The sequence below is a fragment of the Myotis yumanensis genome, unplaced genomic scaffold (genome assembly GCF_028538775.1).
Source record: "Myotis yumanensis isolate MYYU_CA2020_CCGP unplaced genomic scaffold, mMyoYum1.0.hap1 SCAF_16, whole genome shotgun sequence".
In the NCBI taxonomy this organism is placed as follows: Eukaryota; Metazoa; Chordata; class Mammalia; order Chiroptera; family Vespertilionidae; genus Myotis; species Myotis yumanensis.
Genome location: NW_027223767.1, coordinates 51,919,588 through 51,933,741, shown reverse-complemented (window position 1 = coordinate 51,933,741; position 14,154 = coordinate 51,919,588). Strand labels below are relative to the sequence as shown.

The 14,154-nt window shown below is 66.8% G+C and overlaps 1 protein-coding gene across 5 annotated transcripts in view; it reads left to right on the top strand.

The window, feature by feature from the left end:
- The window catches only part of RBFOX3 (RNA binding fox-1 homolog 3), a 114,734-nt gene extending 102,271 nt beyond the window's left edge, over positions 1 to 12,463 (top strand). The window contains exons 3-11 of one of the 5 annotated variants that reach the window (XM_070393502.1): positions 1,064 to 1,117; positions 1,866 to 1,958; positions 3,270 to 3,330; positions 5,192 to 5,245; positions 5,427 to 5,559; positions 6,000 to 6,171; positions 7,023 to 7,102; positions 8,182 to 8,260; positions 11,149 to 12,463. In XM_070393502.1, coding sequence (XP_070249603.1) covers positions 1,064 to 1,117; positions 1,866 to 1,958; positions 3,270 to 3,330; positions 5,192 to 5,245; positions 5,427 to 5,559; positions 6,000 to 6,171; positions 7,023 to 7,102; positions 8,182 to 8,260; positions 11,149 to 11,151 — 729 coding nt within the window. In that variant the 3' untranslated portion in view covers positions 11,152 to 12,463. The other 4 variants (XM_070393506.1, XM_070393504.1, XM_070393503.1 and 1 more) reach the window with 4 other exon arrangements.
- The last annotated feature ends 1,691 nt before the right edge of the window (positions 12,464 to 14,154 follow it).

The window sequence follows — 14,154 nt, the reverse complement described above, 5'->3', positions numbered from 1 at the left end:
CGGGCACCCAGCCTCTCTGGGCTTCGTCCTCCGGGCTCCGGGGATGGGCTACCGGACGGGACACAGTCCTCGGGAAGAAGCGCCGGACCGTGTCCTTCCGGGGCTGTCCCCGAGGTCGTGCCGTGGGGCCCAGCCAGCCGCAGGGAGCCCCCGGTCACTTCATTTGCCACTTGCCTGGGCCCCGGGGGTACAGGACTTGGAGTCGTCAGATGAGGATTCTGCCCTCCCCCCCGACACCCACCCCTCCTGGCCCTGGAGCCGAGCAGCTGCCAAACCCCCTGAGCCTGGGCCCCACGTAAAGCAGCTGCGTAGAGTCTTGGGGCCCCGGGCCCCAGGCTGCCCTTAGCTCGCCGGCCCTGGAGGACCTGCAGGCTGCCCGCCAGCTGTCGGCCCCTGCTCAGGGCGGCACCTCCTCCCTCTTTGTGGCAGCCTTGGGGTTGCCTTGTGACCCATGACACCACCTCTGGGATGTTTCGGGGTGAAGGGGAGCCCCATCATTTTACACACTGGAGGCCTCAGGACCTCACTGGCATTGGGGGGCGGGGGGCCTGGTCACAGCTTGATGGTCTCACGTGCCAGCGAGAGGGCAGGAAGGGGAAGGCAGAGTCAGGTGCCCTGGCCAGTGTGTCCTGGTCGGGCAGAGGGGCCTGGGGTCCAGTCACCGCGGCGCCCCCAGCCCGGCCCCCCCAGCACGGGCAGCAGCCACACAGAGCCCGGCCATGGTACCTTCTCTCCCAGCCCTTCCTGTGGGGAAGGGCCTTCCCATAGTCCTTTACCCGTTAGTGTGAATTAGGGGGTGGCCAGCAGCTTGTGGCAGAGCGGGGAGGGACGGGGTGACGGTGACGCGGCGCTCGCCTGTCACCAAGCACAGCCCAGCTTGTGGACAGGCCTCGTCCTGGTTCCACAAGAAGTCGGGAGGCGTGTCTGTCCCCCAGCTACACGGAGGGAGGGGCCAGGCAGAGGGGCAGCGGTGAGGGTGTCCGGGGAGGAGGCTGCCCGCCAGCAGCCCTCACCCACCGTCTCCTGTCCCCCCCCCCCCCCGACCCCCTCTCTGTCTCTGCAGCAATTCGGAAAAATTTTAGACGTGGAGATCATTTTTAACGAGCGGGGCTCCAAGGTGGGTGCCGCCCAGAGGCCGCCACCATTACAGCGCCGGCTGTAGGGCCGCCAGGCTAGCGTGTGACATGTGCGTCCCCTTCCTGGAGAGCTGCGCGCCCGCCCGAGGACCCCTGAGCGACACGGGTGCCTGTATGCCCTCCTCCACCCCCACCCCATGTCTGTGTTCTTGTCGTTGCTGCCGCTGCTGCCGCCTCCTTCTCTCTAAGCTGCCGGGACCTCTGTCCACACTGGGCCGCCCTGGGGCGGGGCCTGCCGGGGTCAGCCTGAGGCTGGGGGGGGGGGGGGCAGGAGACAGGGAAGGGTGCCCGGCAGAGATGAGCCCTGCTCCCCGCTGTGGGAAGAGAAGACACTGCCCCCCCCGCCCCCCCCCCCCCCCCAGGCTTCTAGGGTAAAGGTGGTAGGGCTGCCCCTCAGGTCCTGAAACCCAGGCTTAGGGCGACAGGCCTGGACCCTGGCAGGACTGGACAGTGTCCCTTGCAGCCTTGGCCTGTCCCCTGGGAGAGCCCAGGTGGGAAGCCCAGGCCAAGCCGAAGGCTGCCCCGCCTGGGCCGCACCCTCTGGCACCCCCCGGCGCCCCGGCTGGTGGCACCAAGAAGTCCTCTGGGCTGCGGTCTCTCCTTCAACTCTGCCGACTCAACCCCCCTCTCTCCCCCTCTCTCCCCCCTCCCCCCTGCCCTGCCCCCACCCTCCTTTTCTTCCTTCTTCTCATCCTGTGTCTCCCCGTGTCTGTCCTTCTCTGCTCACAGGGCTTTGGGTTTGTAACTTTTGAAACTAGCTCAGATGCTGACCGAGCCCGGGAGAAGCTGAATGGGACGATCGTAGAGGGACGGAAAATTGAGGTGCTCAGATAAGTGTGCTGTGGGGTGACACCCCACCCAGTTCTCTGCCACCCTGTGGAGCACCAGACCAGGGTCCCCCCCAAACCCCCGGAACAGGAAGTTGGGGGGAGGGCAGGGCCACACTGAGGCCAGAGCCCAGCCCATCTCTGTCCTGTGGGCCTAGACGTCAGGCTCCCCCAAGGTCCCCCCTCCCTTTCGTCTGTCTCTCCTTCCTGAACGAGAACCCCACCTGGGGGGTCAGCCAGACCCTGGGAGGACCCCAGAAGTTGTGTGTGTGAGGCTTGGCAGCTCCAAGGACCGCGGCCAGGCCGTCTGCCCTCCACCTGGGAGGGGCCATTGGTCCCCGACGCCCCTCACAGGGAGCAGCAGCTGCCCCCCCCCCATGCTGCCTGCCCTCACCCCACGGGGTCAGCAGCAAGTGGCCAGGGCCTAGATGAGGACCCAGCCCAGAGGAGCAGCGGGAAGAGGAGGCAAGGTCCCCGACAAACAGCCAGGGGAGGGGGAGGGAGGGCTGGGGGAGGGTTCCAAGGACAGAGGAGTGGGGGCCCTGACTCGGCCAGGCTCTGGCCGAGCCCTTGGTGGCACCTGAGGCTGTGGCCCATGGCCCCCTGGGCTGACTCGGGGCCCCTTCCTGGGTTCCACGCCCGGCCTGCTCTCTGCTCCCTTCCCAAGGGGCCTTCTTCCTCCTCCTCCTACTCCTCCTCCTCCTCCTCCTCCTCCTGCCCCTTCCCGCCCCTGGGCAGTGACGGGGCCTAGAGGCCTGGAGAGTAGGACCACCCCATGGTACTGCCTGCCCCTCCCTCAAGGGCCTTGTCTCCCGTGAGCACATCAGAAAGCTCTGGCGGGGGGCGGGGGCAAGGGGTGGTCGCCTTGGTGCCCGCAGCCTCCTGGGGTGGAGACTGCCCTGGGGGCAGGTCTGTTGGGGGCCTGAGAGGCTCTGACGAGAGGCCACCAGCCAGCGTCTCCCGTGACCTTGGGGCTTGGCTTGTGAAACAGCCCTGTGAAGGTCAAGAGCCAGGTCCAGACCCAGTGCCTGAGCCAGGGCCAGGCCAGGCCGGGCAGCAGCCAGAGCTGGGGGGTGGCCAAGGCTCCCTGGAGGCGGCAGCACCGCAGAGAGGAGGGGGGAGGAGGCCAGGCTGGCGGCAGCGGCTCCTGTGCCTCCGCCTGGTGCCCTGGGACAGGACCTCTTCTCCACCCCCGACCGCCCCCTCCCACCGGGGGTAGGGGGCCAGGGGCAGAAGCGCAGAGCAGGACTGGGGTGGCCCATGGCCCCACGGAAGCTAATGTTCCCCTCTCCCCGCCTCTGAGCAGGTCAATAACGCCACGGCCCGAGTCATGACCAACAAGAAGACGTCGAACCCCTACACCAACGGTAAGGCGCCCGGGGCCCGGGAGGCTGTGGGGGCCCCCGCCGGCCCTGGAGGCTGACCTCCCTGGGTACTCGGCGCCTCCATGTTCAGCTCGCCCTGTCGGGGGGGCGGCACCCCCAGGCGTGCGTGGCACCAGAGGCCACATGGACAGGCTTCGCACAGTGGCTCAGCGGCCACTTCCCAGAGTTTCATTTCCAAGCTCTGGGGGCGGCCTGGCTGGGGGTACTGTGCTGAGTGGGTGCGGAAGGGCAGGCAGCCCCGGGCCTTGGCAATACTGGGAGGCTGAGGCCGCCAGAGCGAGTCCTGCTGGCCCCGCCGGACCGTCCGCTGTGCACCTGGCCCCGAGCTGATCAGGAGTGGCCGGTCCTCTTTGGAAACGAAGTGGCTGATGCTGAGTGCCGGCTGCCGAGAGAAGTGAGGGACGTTCGCTGTGGAAAACAAGCGCGCCGCGTTTGGGCAGGTGCTGCCGTTAACACAAAACATGGGACCACCCAGGTGGGCCCCCCGGCCTCGGATCTGGGGCCCCTGACGGTGCACTGGGCCAGAGTCAGCAGGTGAAGGTGCCAGGAAGGCAGAGTGACAAGTGGAGGCGCCAGGATTCCAGCATCGGCAGGTGGAAGCGCCAGGGCAGCTGAGGCTCAGCGCGGCCTCCGTGAGGGCGGAGAAGAGCCGCTGGGCGGAGCCGGGGAAGCAGCGGGGTCATTGCCTCTGGGACTCTGCTCCGTCCTGGATCCTTCCCCGAGAGACTCAGTTCTTGGGCCTGAAGGTCTCCCCAGGAGACAGACGGTTCTTCCCTCCTCCCCGGAGGGTGATGGGTTCCTGACCAGCAGCAGCGTTCAGACAAAGTCTGCCGTCTGTGATGGGACAGTGACGGCGGCCCACGGACAGTGGGACAATGGCCCCGGAGGAGCAAGGCCACCGCCCAGCAGTGGGCACACTGTCTGAATGGCTGGGGCCAGAGCCCACTCAGAGCCACTGGTCTCCTCCCCGGAGGCCTCCGTTGTGCCCCGGGTCCCTGGTGGGGGAGGGAGTGCGCCGGAGCAGCCAGCCCAGAGCAGCCGGCTTGCAGGGAGGGAGAGGCTGGTAAGGATACAGCTGGGGGCCAGAGAGTGGCAGGAACGGGCTGGCTCTGCCACACAGCAGCTCGGCCTCCACTTGTCCATCTGTAAAGTGGGAGGGTGGCCACCGACCTCAGTGGGGGGGTTCTGAACAGGACGCTGTAAAGTGCCTGGGAAGGGCCAGCTGTCCTGTCATTATTATTTGAAGCCGAAGGTCCTTCTGCCCCAGCACCTTGCACTGGCTGCTCTGGGGACAAAAACAGGAGGACAGCAGGAGAGGACTCAGCGCTGGGGAGAGGGGCCCTGGGAGCTCGTCCCGGGACACAAACCCTGGGGCAGGAGGTGGGAGGACGTTTGGACAGAGACCGGGCACCTTTCTCGGCCTCTGACCCTCCGGGAAGGCAGCCAGGTCCCCCAGGAGACAGCACCCCCAGGAAGGGGCTCTGTCGTGCCCCCCGAATCCCTCATCCCCGCAGGGACTGCAGGCATTTACACACCCTGCTCCCCGCTCCCTCCCTAATCCTCCTGCGGGGATCACAGACCCCAGGGTGTGGGGCTGGTGCCCTCCGGGCAGGAGAGGCCCAGGGCATGCTGGGAGGGAGGGCCATCATTTAGGAAAACTCAAGGAGACACAGAGCCGCCTGGGTGGGGAGTGGTCCGGCCCCTGCGATTGGGGAGCAGGAGTGGGGGTTGGGGGGTCCCCCCTCCTGTACCCGCCCCAGATTGCAGAGGCCCTTGGAGGGGGGTGTCTCAGGTGCAGTGTGCGGAGGGGAGATGGTGATTGGATTCCTTGCTTCTGATCTAGGCTGGAAGCTCAACCCCGTGGTGGGCGCCGTCTATGGGCCTGAATTCTATGCAGGTAAAAGGCTGAAGCGGTGGAGCGGGGCTGGTGGGTGCGTGGGCTGGTGGGTGCGGACAGGCGCGCGGGGGCGTGGTCGGGAGGGGCGGGGCCTGTGGCCGGGCCGGCCGGGCATGGGGTGCCCTCACCCTCTCTCTGCCTTCCCACTCACACTGCCCCTCTCCCGCCCGCTCTCCCGCAGTGACGGGGTTCCCCTACCCCACCACGGGCACGGCCGTGGCCTACAGGGGCGCGCACCTGCGGGGCCGGGGCCGGGCCGTGTACAATACGTTCCGGGCTGCGCCGCCCCCGCCCCCCATCCCCGCGTACGGAGCGTGAGTACCTGGGAGCCCCGGGAGGGAGGCGTGGAGAAAGGCCCAGGGGTGTGGGGAGGGCGGCCTGGGGCGACCAGACGGGGTAGGCAGCCTCTCCATATATGCGGGGGCCTAGGGAACCCCCAGATCTTGGCACTGCAGCCACGTTGTGATGGGCAGTGACCCAGGCCCGCCTGGCCACGGAGCCAAAGGTCACTGGCATGTAGGGGACACCTGGGGCCCCGGCCGGGTGCTTGCAGTGGAGTCCTGGCTGGCCCTGGAGGTCAGTGGGGCCCTCTGAGCCCAGCTGCACCTTGTCCCTGGGGCCGAGCGCCCGCCCCCGGGGGGTGGGGGGGACAGCTGCCTGGGGGGGGGGGGTAAGCAAGTGGGCCGAGGGCCCCTGGGTTTGTGGGAGAAAGGAGCTGACGGCAAGGGTGTTACTCTATTGTTATACCAAACAGGGCACTGGAGCAAACGCTTGTTAAAATGCCAGTCCCATGGGCAGGCCTGGCACCCTGCCCCCTCCCTCCGCAGCCTCCGGAGCCGGTCACCTCTCCAGCGTTCCCACCACTCTCTTGTCCGTTTGCTTCCAGGGTCGTGTATCAGGATGGCTTTTATGGTGCTGAGATCTATGTAAGTGCAGCCCCGGAGGGAGGGGCCCAGGCCAGCTCCCCTCCAGGAGCCGTCAGCGAATTCAGTCCCTGCCCGCTCCCACCCCCCACCCTGCTAACCCGGCTCCTCTCTCCCTGCCCCACGCCCCTGCCCCTCTCCCCTTCTCGGAACCCAGGAGGGTGAGGGCACTGCACCCCCGGGTCCACACACAGCCATGTCGGGGTTACTGTGCTCACGCTGGGAGTGGCAAGGGGTCTCCCAACAGCCCATGAGCCACCACATGCCTCCCCGTTGTGCAAGGCGCTGTGTCCCTAACCACACCGGGGTCCCTGAAGGAGCCACAGGGGCCAGGCCTGAGGGACCAGGAGGCAGGGGCCCCTGGGCAGACCCTTGGGGGGGCCTTCTCCCCCCTCGTGGGGCCGCACTCACCATTCCTCTGGCTCAGAGCCCCACCCCACACACAGACCTGGCCCAACACAGCACCCATTTGTGCCAGGGCGTGCCCGGAGCTATTGTCCTCCGCCCTCCACCCTTCCCCGCGGCCAGGATGGCACCCAGAGTCAGCCGTGGGCTCCCATGCCCCTCGGGCTCACTGGCCTGGTGGCAGGGGTGCTGCAGCCTCGCACTCAGCCTCACAGGTGGTGGGCGCCCACCTGTGTGTGGAAGGCGAGAAGGGATGAGTGAATGAGCGCGTGATGTGGGCAGACACCCTCCCCCCCGCACTGTGCTGCCGGGCAGCGTGCGGTCTGCGGGCCTCCCTTAGGCCACCAGCCAGGTGCCCCCAGCCGCACCCGCTAGCAGCCAAGAGAAGGTGGAAAGGCCGTGGCCGCCCCGCTAAGCCCCTGTGATCTCCCCTCCCCTGTGCCCTGCAGGGAGGCTATGCCGCCTACAGATACGCCCAGCCGGCCGCGGCCGCCGCGGCAGCAGCAGCAGCAGCAGCCTACAGCGACAGGTACGCTGGGGACCTGGGGACGGGGAGCCAGCGCTCTGGGCCCACAGGGCGGGGATCCCACAGACCAGAAGCCCCACCCGAGGCTCAGGGGCCTGGGGATGGCTCCCCACGTGGGCGCAGGGTCTGGACAGAGGAGAGCAGGTCTGAATGGGCTTGGAGACCCCAAAACAGCTGCTGTCATCACTCCCTGCTTCGCGGCAGGGAGGCGGGGGACCCCAGTTCTCAGGGAGCAGACAGCCCCTCCCCCAGCTCCAGAGGCCCCGCCGGCCTGCCGTCTGTCCAAGGTGCTTCCAGGCAGAGGCGGCTGTGGCCACGGCCTCCTGTGTGACAGGACCGGGTGGGGAGGACTGTGACCCTGAGAGCAGCAGCCTCCGCCCGGGGGTTGGGGGGGAGGGCTCTGTGCGTTCTGTGGTCAGGTCCAGGAGTCCCCCACCGTGGCCCAGCTGGCACCGCTCCCTGTGGGCACTCGGCCCATTGGCCTCAGAGCCGCTTGGGGAAGGGCACATGGCCGCACTCTAAGGAGGGCAGCCGTTGCTCGTGTCCACGGGGCGGCTCTGGCCCGGGGACCGCCTGGTCCTCCCTCCGTCCTGGTGCGAGGCGGCACCCGGTCCCCAGGCCACACCTTCCTCGCAGCCTCTGGGCCCAGGTGTGTGTCAGGTGCACGGCAGGCCCCGCCCGGCCCTGGCCTCTGAGAAGCTGGCATTTCGCCCACGAAATGTACTGAGTGAGAGGGGGGCACAGGCCACCTCCCTCCTGGTGGCCAAGTCCCTGCTCCCGCGTTCCCGGACCTTCCCATCTCTGAGCCCCTTCCCCGAAAGTGGCCTCCTTCTTTCCAGGGGTCTTTCCTCCACGCAAGCTGTGAGGCCTCTTTTCTGGTCCCGGGGCGCCTCGCAGAGCAGGTTCCCCCAGGTCAGCACAGTGGGGGCACCGAGAGGGTGGCCAGTGTGGCCGGCCGCTCCTTCCAAACAGGCAGGGGGACCCCGCCACCGGGAGGTGCTCAGGAAATGTCTGGGAAGAGGTGGGGGTCTGTTCCCCCCTCACCTGCCCCCCTCGCACCCCTCCCTGTGCTGTCTCCCCAGTTACGGCCGAGTCTACACAGCTGCCGACCCCTACCACCACCCCATCGGCCCCACGGCCGCCTACAGCATCGGGACCATGGTAAGGAGGGGGGTGGGCCGGCCTTGGTGCGGCCGTGTGAGGAGGGGGGAGGGGACGCAGGCAGGTCCTGGGGAGACCCACCCAGAACACAGGCCAGGGCCTCGGACAGGCGGGGAGGACCGAGGCCTGCCTTTGAGTTGGGGGTGGGGACCGGCCCTTCGTGCCCTCGTGGAGTGAGGAGGAGGCAGGAGCGCCCGGCCGGCCAGCTGCCCAGGGACGACGTCCGGCCCCTGACCGTCCTGGCGCGGCCCTGGAGCCCAGCCGGGCCTCCCTTCCCGCAGGAAACCCACCAGCCCTCCCCGCAGCCGCTCCAGAGGCAGGCAGGGCCCCCTCGTGTGGGTGTGTCCGTGCCGTGGTCCCTGTCCTGCCCCTGCTGTGCCTTCCCTCGCGTGGATGGGGAACAGGGCTGCCCGCTGCCTCGTCCCCACCCGGCTCCTGCCTGGAGGCCCTCCCTGGGGACGGGGCGCACCCCTGAGAGCCAGTGTGTCTGTGTGTGTGTGTGTGTGTCTGTGTGTGCGCCTGCTGTCAGCACAGAGAGGCCGGCCCGCTCTGCCCCAAAGCCCGCTCCCGTGGACACCTGCCCCTGACCGCCCCCAGGCTGTCCCCGCGGGCGTTAGCTAGCGGAGTCCAGCATCAAAGATGAAAACACCTGGGGGTGAGTGGGGGGCGTGGCGCCACGGGGTGTCTTCACCTCCTTTGGTTTTGATGACGCCCTCCCGGGGTTTTTTCTGTGTTTTTTGATCTTTAAAGAGCCTCAGACACCCCAGCAGGCGCGGGGAGTGCTGGCCGCCGGGGGAGCAGCCCCTGGGAGGCCCCCCGGCTCCAGGATCGGCTCAGCCCTCCGCGCAGCTGCTCGCTGAAGGCCCCCGTGAGCTCTCCGAGGCCCCCATTTAGGTTTTCTTTTTTCTTTTTAAGGTTTTTCTATTTTTCCCCCAACTTTTCTGGCCCTTGCTGTTCTCTTGCCTTTTCTGACAAAACTGGTGGGTGAGGTGGGAGGTTCCTGTAGAGGAACCGGGGGCAGCAAGAATGTCAGAGAAGCCAAGGCCGGGGAACCTGACAGGGTCCGCCCCCACCCCCCACCATGTCTGGAGGACTCAGACCCCACAGCAGTCCTGGGGCGCCAGGAGTAGGGCTCCTGCTCAGACCTCCCGGACGAAGGAGAAGGGGCAACAAAGGGCCAGGCTCTAGCCAGGGTCCCCAGGACACACTCACACCTTCTTACCTGGGAGCCTGTGGCTGCAGTTGCCCCCCCGCCCCACCCGCCAGCCAGAGACAAGACCACCCGGCACCAGAAACAGGCCCAGGCCCCAGGCCTCCCCCACCCCACCCGCCCGCGGCCAGAACAGCCACACCCACCCTCCCCCAGGCAAACCGCGAGGGGGGCAGAAAACGGGGGTTCACTATTTCTCCTTTGGTTCTTCCTTCTTATTTTTTTCTTTTTGCTTTTCCGCCCCCTCCGGGAAGGCGGTACTGATTGGCTGTTTTCCATCTTTGATGTTGCAGGCTAGCCTCTGCCGCGGAGGGCACAGCCGCTTCACCCCCTACTAGCAAGAGGTCCGCCCCTAGCAGCAGTCAGACTGTAGCACACACCACACCCCGCACCCCAGGCCAGGCCCGGCCACAGGAGGACAGTGCGCCCTCCCGGCCAGCGGCTCGCTGCCTGGCCCCCACGATGGCGTGTGTGTCTGACCCTGGTTTCCCCCGTGTGTCTGAGACCTTGGTTCCGATTCTGACTTTGTTGTGTTCCCCACCCCCAGCCGTTTCAGGTACAGTACACAGAGGGGCGGGGCTGAGCTGGGCAGAGGACCCTCCCAGCTAGCATAGAGCCACGCCACAGGGCAGCCCACGCCTGTGCAGGGGTGTAAGAGCCACGGAAGATGCCGGGCTCAGGAGGCCAGCCCGGGCCACGGTCCTTGTCCCCCCCCTGGGGTGTGGACAGGACAGTGCCCCCTCCACCAGCTGAGACTCAGTGCTGATCACGTTGTACGGGCAGTGCCTGCTGCCCGCACGGCCACACCAGCCTCAGGGGCGCCTTAGCCTCTGACGTCAGAAACCAAAGCGAAGGAAGAAATTCCCCACCGGGAGGCCCGGCGGCCCACGCTGTGCCCGCAGCGCCCGCCTCCCGCTGTCCTCCGAGATGGGTCGCGGCCGGCCAGGCCCTGGTGTTTCACTGGAGCCATAGCCCCTTCCCTGCCCCGAGCTCAGAAAAGCCTGTTTGTCAGGGTCTGTTTCAGAGGGAGCGGGTGGCGCCCACCTGGGCACAGCGCTCCGTGTTAGCCGGTCATCTAGGGGGGCCCCGTGAGCTCACACCCTCCCAGGGCGCGGGCCCCGGGGGGAGGTGCTGGCTGCGGCTGCAGCCCAGGGAGCCTCTGGAGAGTCCGCCACCCAGGCCAGGCCCTTGCCACGCACCTTGGTGACAGGAGAAGGCGGCGTGGGCCAGGGGGCCTGGTGTGCTGCCAGAGCTGCCCGACTGGCTTCTGGGGCTGAGGGCCCGCGAGAGGGTCCCCGCCAGCCGGGCCTGGCTCCCTGCGGGCGGGTGGGCAGATCAGGCCCAGAGCACCGTCTTCTCAGCTGCCTCATGCCACGCCGCCCACGTGGCCACCCCCTCACACCCTTCCTGCCAGAGCCAGCCAGGCCCCTGCCCACCTCAGCAGAGCCCCGCTGCCACCGGGTCCCTGTGGCCCCTCCGTTCCGGCCACCTTCTGCCCCGGGGAACAGACGTCCCCTCTAACTCCAGCTCTCACGCGATGAGGGGTCCTAGAGCTGGGCGGGAGGACAGGTGGGGGGTTGGGGGTCCAGGCCGTCCCAGCACCACCCGGCCCCGCGGGTCTCGGCCTGCCCTCGGCGGCTTCCCGGAAACTGCTAGTCCCTTTCTGTTTCTGTTGTAGTGAAAGCGTCCGCCGTTTCCTTCTCGGACCGCGAAGGGCAAAAACAAAAAACAAACAAAAAAAATCACAAAACAAAAAACAAAACAAAAAAAGATGTTAAGATCCAAGCAGCAACAAAACCAACCAAACAAGACACATCCACCACGCCCAGGTCCCGTGTGCCGGCGCCACCGCGAAGAGCAGTCGGCCCGGAGAGCGGCTGCGCCCTCCAGGAGCGAGCGAGCCAGCGAGCAAGAGGGAGGGCCCGCGGCTTCCTATCCAGTCTTCCTGCCCCTCCGCTCCCGCACTGTGGGCCCTCGGAGGCCTGGCCTCCTGAGGAAGAGCCGGCAGGACTTGATCTTTGTTGCCAACTGTGCCAGTGGAGGGGACGGCCGGGCCGCGGGCACAGGGAGGGGGCAGCTTTCCATTCCCCGGCTCCGGCTCCGGCCACACCCGGTCACCCTGTGTCTTGTTCTGGGCCCAGCTCTCCCTCACGCCATGCCACCAACGCCCGTGTCCTGCAAACCTGGGGGAGGCGTTTGCAGGCCACTGGGGCTGTCCCACCAGCAGCCCTGGGGTCCGACCCCCACACCAAGGGCTGACGTGGTTCCAGAACTAGGGGGCGCCCAGGTACCCGCCCTCCACATGACGGGGCTCCCGGGCCCGCCAGCCAGCCAGGACTGACCCCTGCACCTGAGAACGTGGGACTGCGGGGGCCTGGAGGCCACGGACGTGCTCCCACTGGCTGTTTCTGGTTTCCTGTCTGGAGGCGGCTCTGCGCCTGGTCTGGGGAGGGACGGCTGGCCTCATGGGACCCCCCGAGGGCCAGGCCTGCAAGGGGCCGAGGGACGGGCTGGCGCCTGGCTGCACAGCAGGGTTGGGAGTCACAGTGCTATGGGGCGAGACGGCCAGGCCAGAGCAGGGATGGGGGGTCGGGGGGAGCAGGAGGAAGACCTTGGGCGGGGGAGGGGGGGCACAGATGGCAGGTCACAGGATAAAGCCCCAGGCCAGGCAGACAGCTGGAGTCTGGGCAACAGCAAAAAATAGCAAAAAAACCACAAAACCCAGGCTCCCACCATGGCTCCACTTTCTCCAAACAGGAAGGGCAGGACCACACCTCACTTTGTATCCGCACCCGCTCCCGAGCCCTCCTTTTCTACTCCGTGTACAGAGCCCCGAGCTGGCCCCTCCCAGCCGCTGCGCCCGGCCCCGCCCCCGGCCTCAGCCAGGCCCGGCTTCCTTTCTTACCATTCTGTATGCTTCCCAGGTGTGACCATTCAGATCCACAGTATTATTATTATTATTAAGATTATTAATAAAGATTTCTTTCTTCAAACCAGGACAGCTCTCTGATTGGGCAGCCCCTGGACACACAGGGTGGAGGGCAGGCGGCGTGTCCGGGGAGGCAGCCTGGCTGCACCGAGCCCCAGGCCGGAGGGGGCGGGCGAGATTCCAGCACCTGGTCCTCCTGCAGGCTGACCTGTCCCACCTCCAGGCCCGGAGGGGGCGGGATCACGGGTTCCCACAGCCCTGCCTGGCCTCAGCTGGGCACAGGGGAGTCGGGTGGGGAGGGGGTGGGGGCCCTGCTCTCAGTGGTGCTGGGCAGGTCACTAAGATCCGCCCACAGCCCCGGCTCTGCTGGTGTGACTTGAGCTCCTGCGAGGTGAGCCCTCCGCTCCAGCCAGTGGTCCCAGTCCTGGAGGCCGGGCGTGAAGGGGTGTGGAAGGGTGTGGTCGCCGCCCAGGGAAGAGGAGAGGTGACCAGGGGGGGAGCAGCAGATCCTGGACCGTGAGCTTAGAAGCCCTGGGCATGGGGGCTGGGGCGGGCCCACACCGACGCCGCGGAGCCCGAGCCTTCTCGCAGACGAGTTGTTCGCTTCCTCCAGGCGGGTAATCTGTTTCGGAGCCATGACTCCCACGGGGGACGGGCGGGGGGCAGGCTTCATGCCGACATGTAGATGTTCCTGCATGAGCCCCGGCAGGTGGTGGGACGGGGCCCGAGCTCCTGGGGCGCAGGGCTGGGGGCCTCCGCGGAGCCGAGCCCCCACTTTGCTTGCTCCCCAGACGGTGAGGAAATGATGGCTGCCATACGTGTCCCCTCCTCCGCAGGAGGTATCCGGGGAGCCAGCACTTTAAGCGAAAGGGCTTCGTGAAATAAGTCCCAGGTGTGGCCCGCCCGGGTGCCCAGCCGCCCGGCCCGCCGGGTCCCACGTCGGGACAAAGGGCAGGAGCCCCCTGGCTCAGAACGAGGGGCTCAGGCGCTGGGGGGAACGGTCAAGATCAAGAAAAGCCGAGCCCGCACGGGGTCTTCCTGCCCGGCTGGCCGGGGCCCCACTCCCGCCCGAGCGGCTGGGCCACACGTGTGGGGCGTGAGGAGCAGATGTTCCCAATCAGGAAGCGCGCAGTGGAGGAGGGGCGTGGGCACCTGGGACGCCAGGGCTGGTGGGGCGAAGGCAGCGTCGTCCGGAAGCCCCTAGGCCCGTGGTTCTCAACCTACCTGATGCCGCGACCCTTTAATACAGTTCCTCCTGTTGTGGTGACCCCCAACCATATAATTATTTTCGTTGCTACTTCATAACTGTAATGTTGCTACTGTTATGAATTGTCATGTAAATATCTGATATGCAGGATGTATTTTCATTGTTACAAATTGAACATGATGAAAGCATAGTGATTAATCACAAAAACAATATGTAATTATATATGTGTTTTCCGATGGTCTTAGGCGACCCCTGTGAAAGGGTCGTTCGACCCCCAAAGGGTTGCGACCCACAGGTTGAGAACCGCTGCCCTAGGCTGTCCCCCAGTCTCAGATGTTGCCAGCGACCCCTGCACCCCTCCCAGTGCGGTTGGGCCTGAGCAGAGGCTGCACTGCCACCTGGTGGCCTCCCCCGTCACTACAGTGCTGACCCCGAGCCTGGACACAAGGCAGTGGGGAGGGAACCCCAGTGTCCTAGCCTTAGAGCCACTCCGCATCTCATAGCAGAGGTCGAGGTCGAGGGCCATAGGGATGGGGAAGTAACCCCAT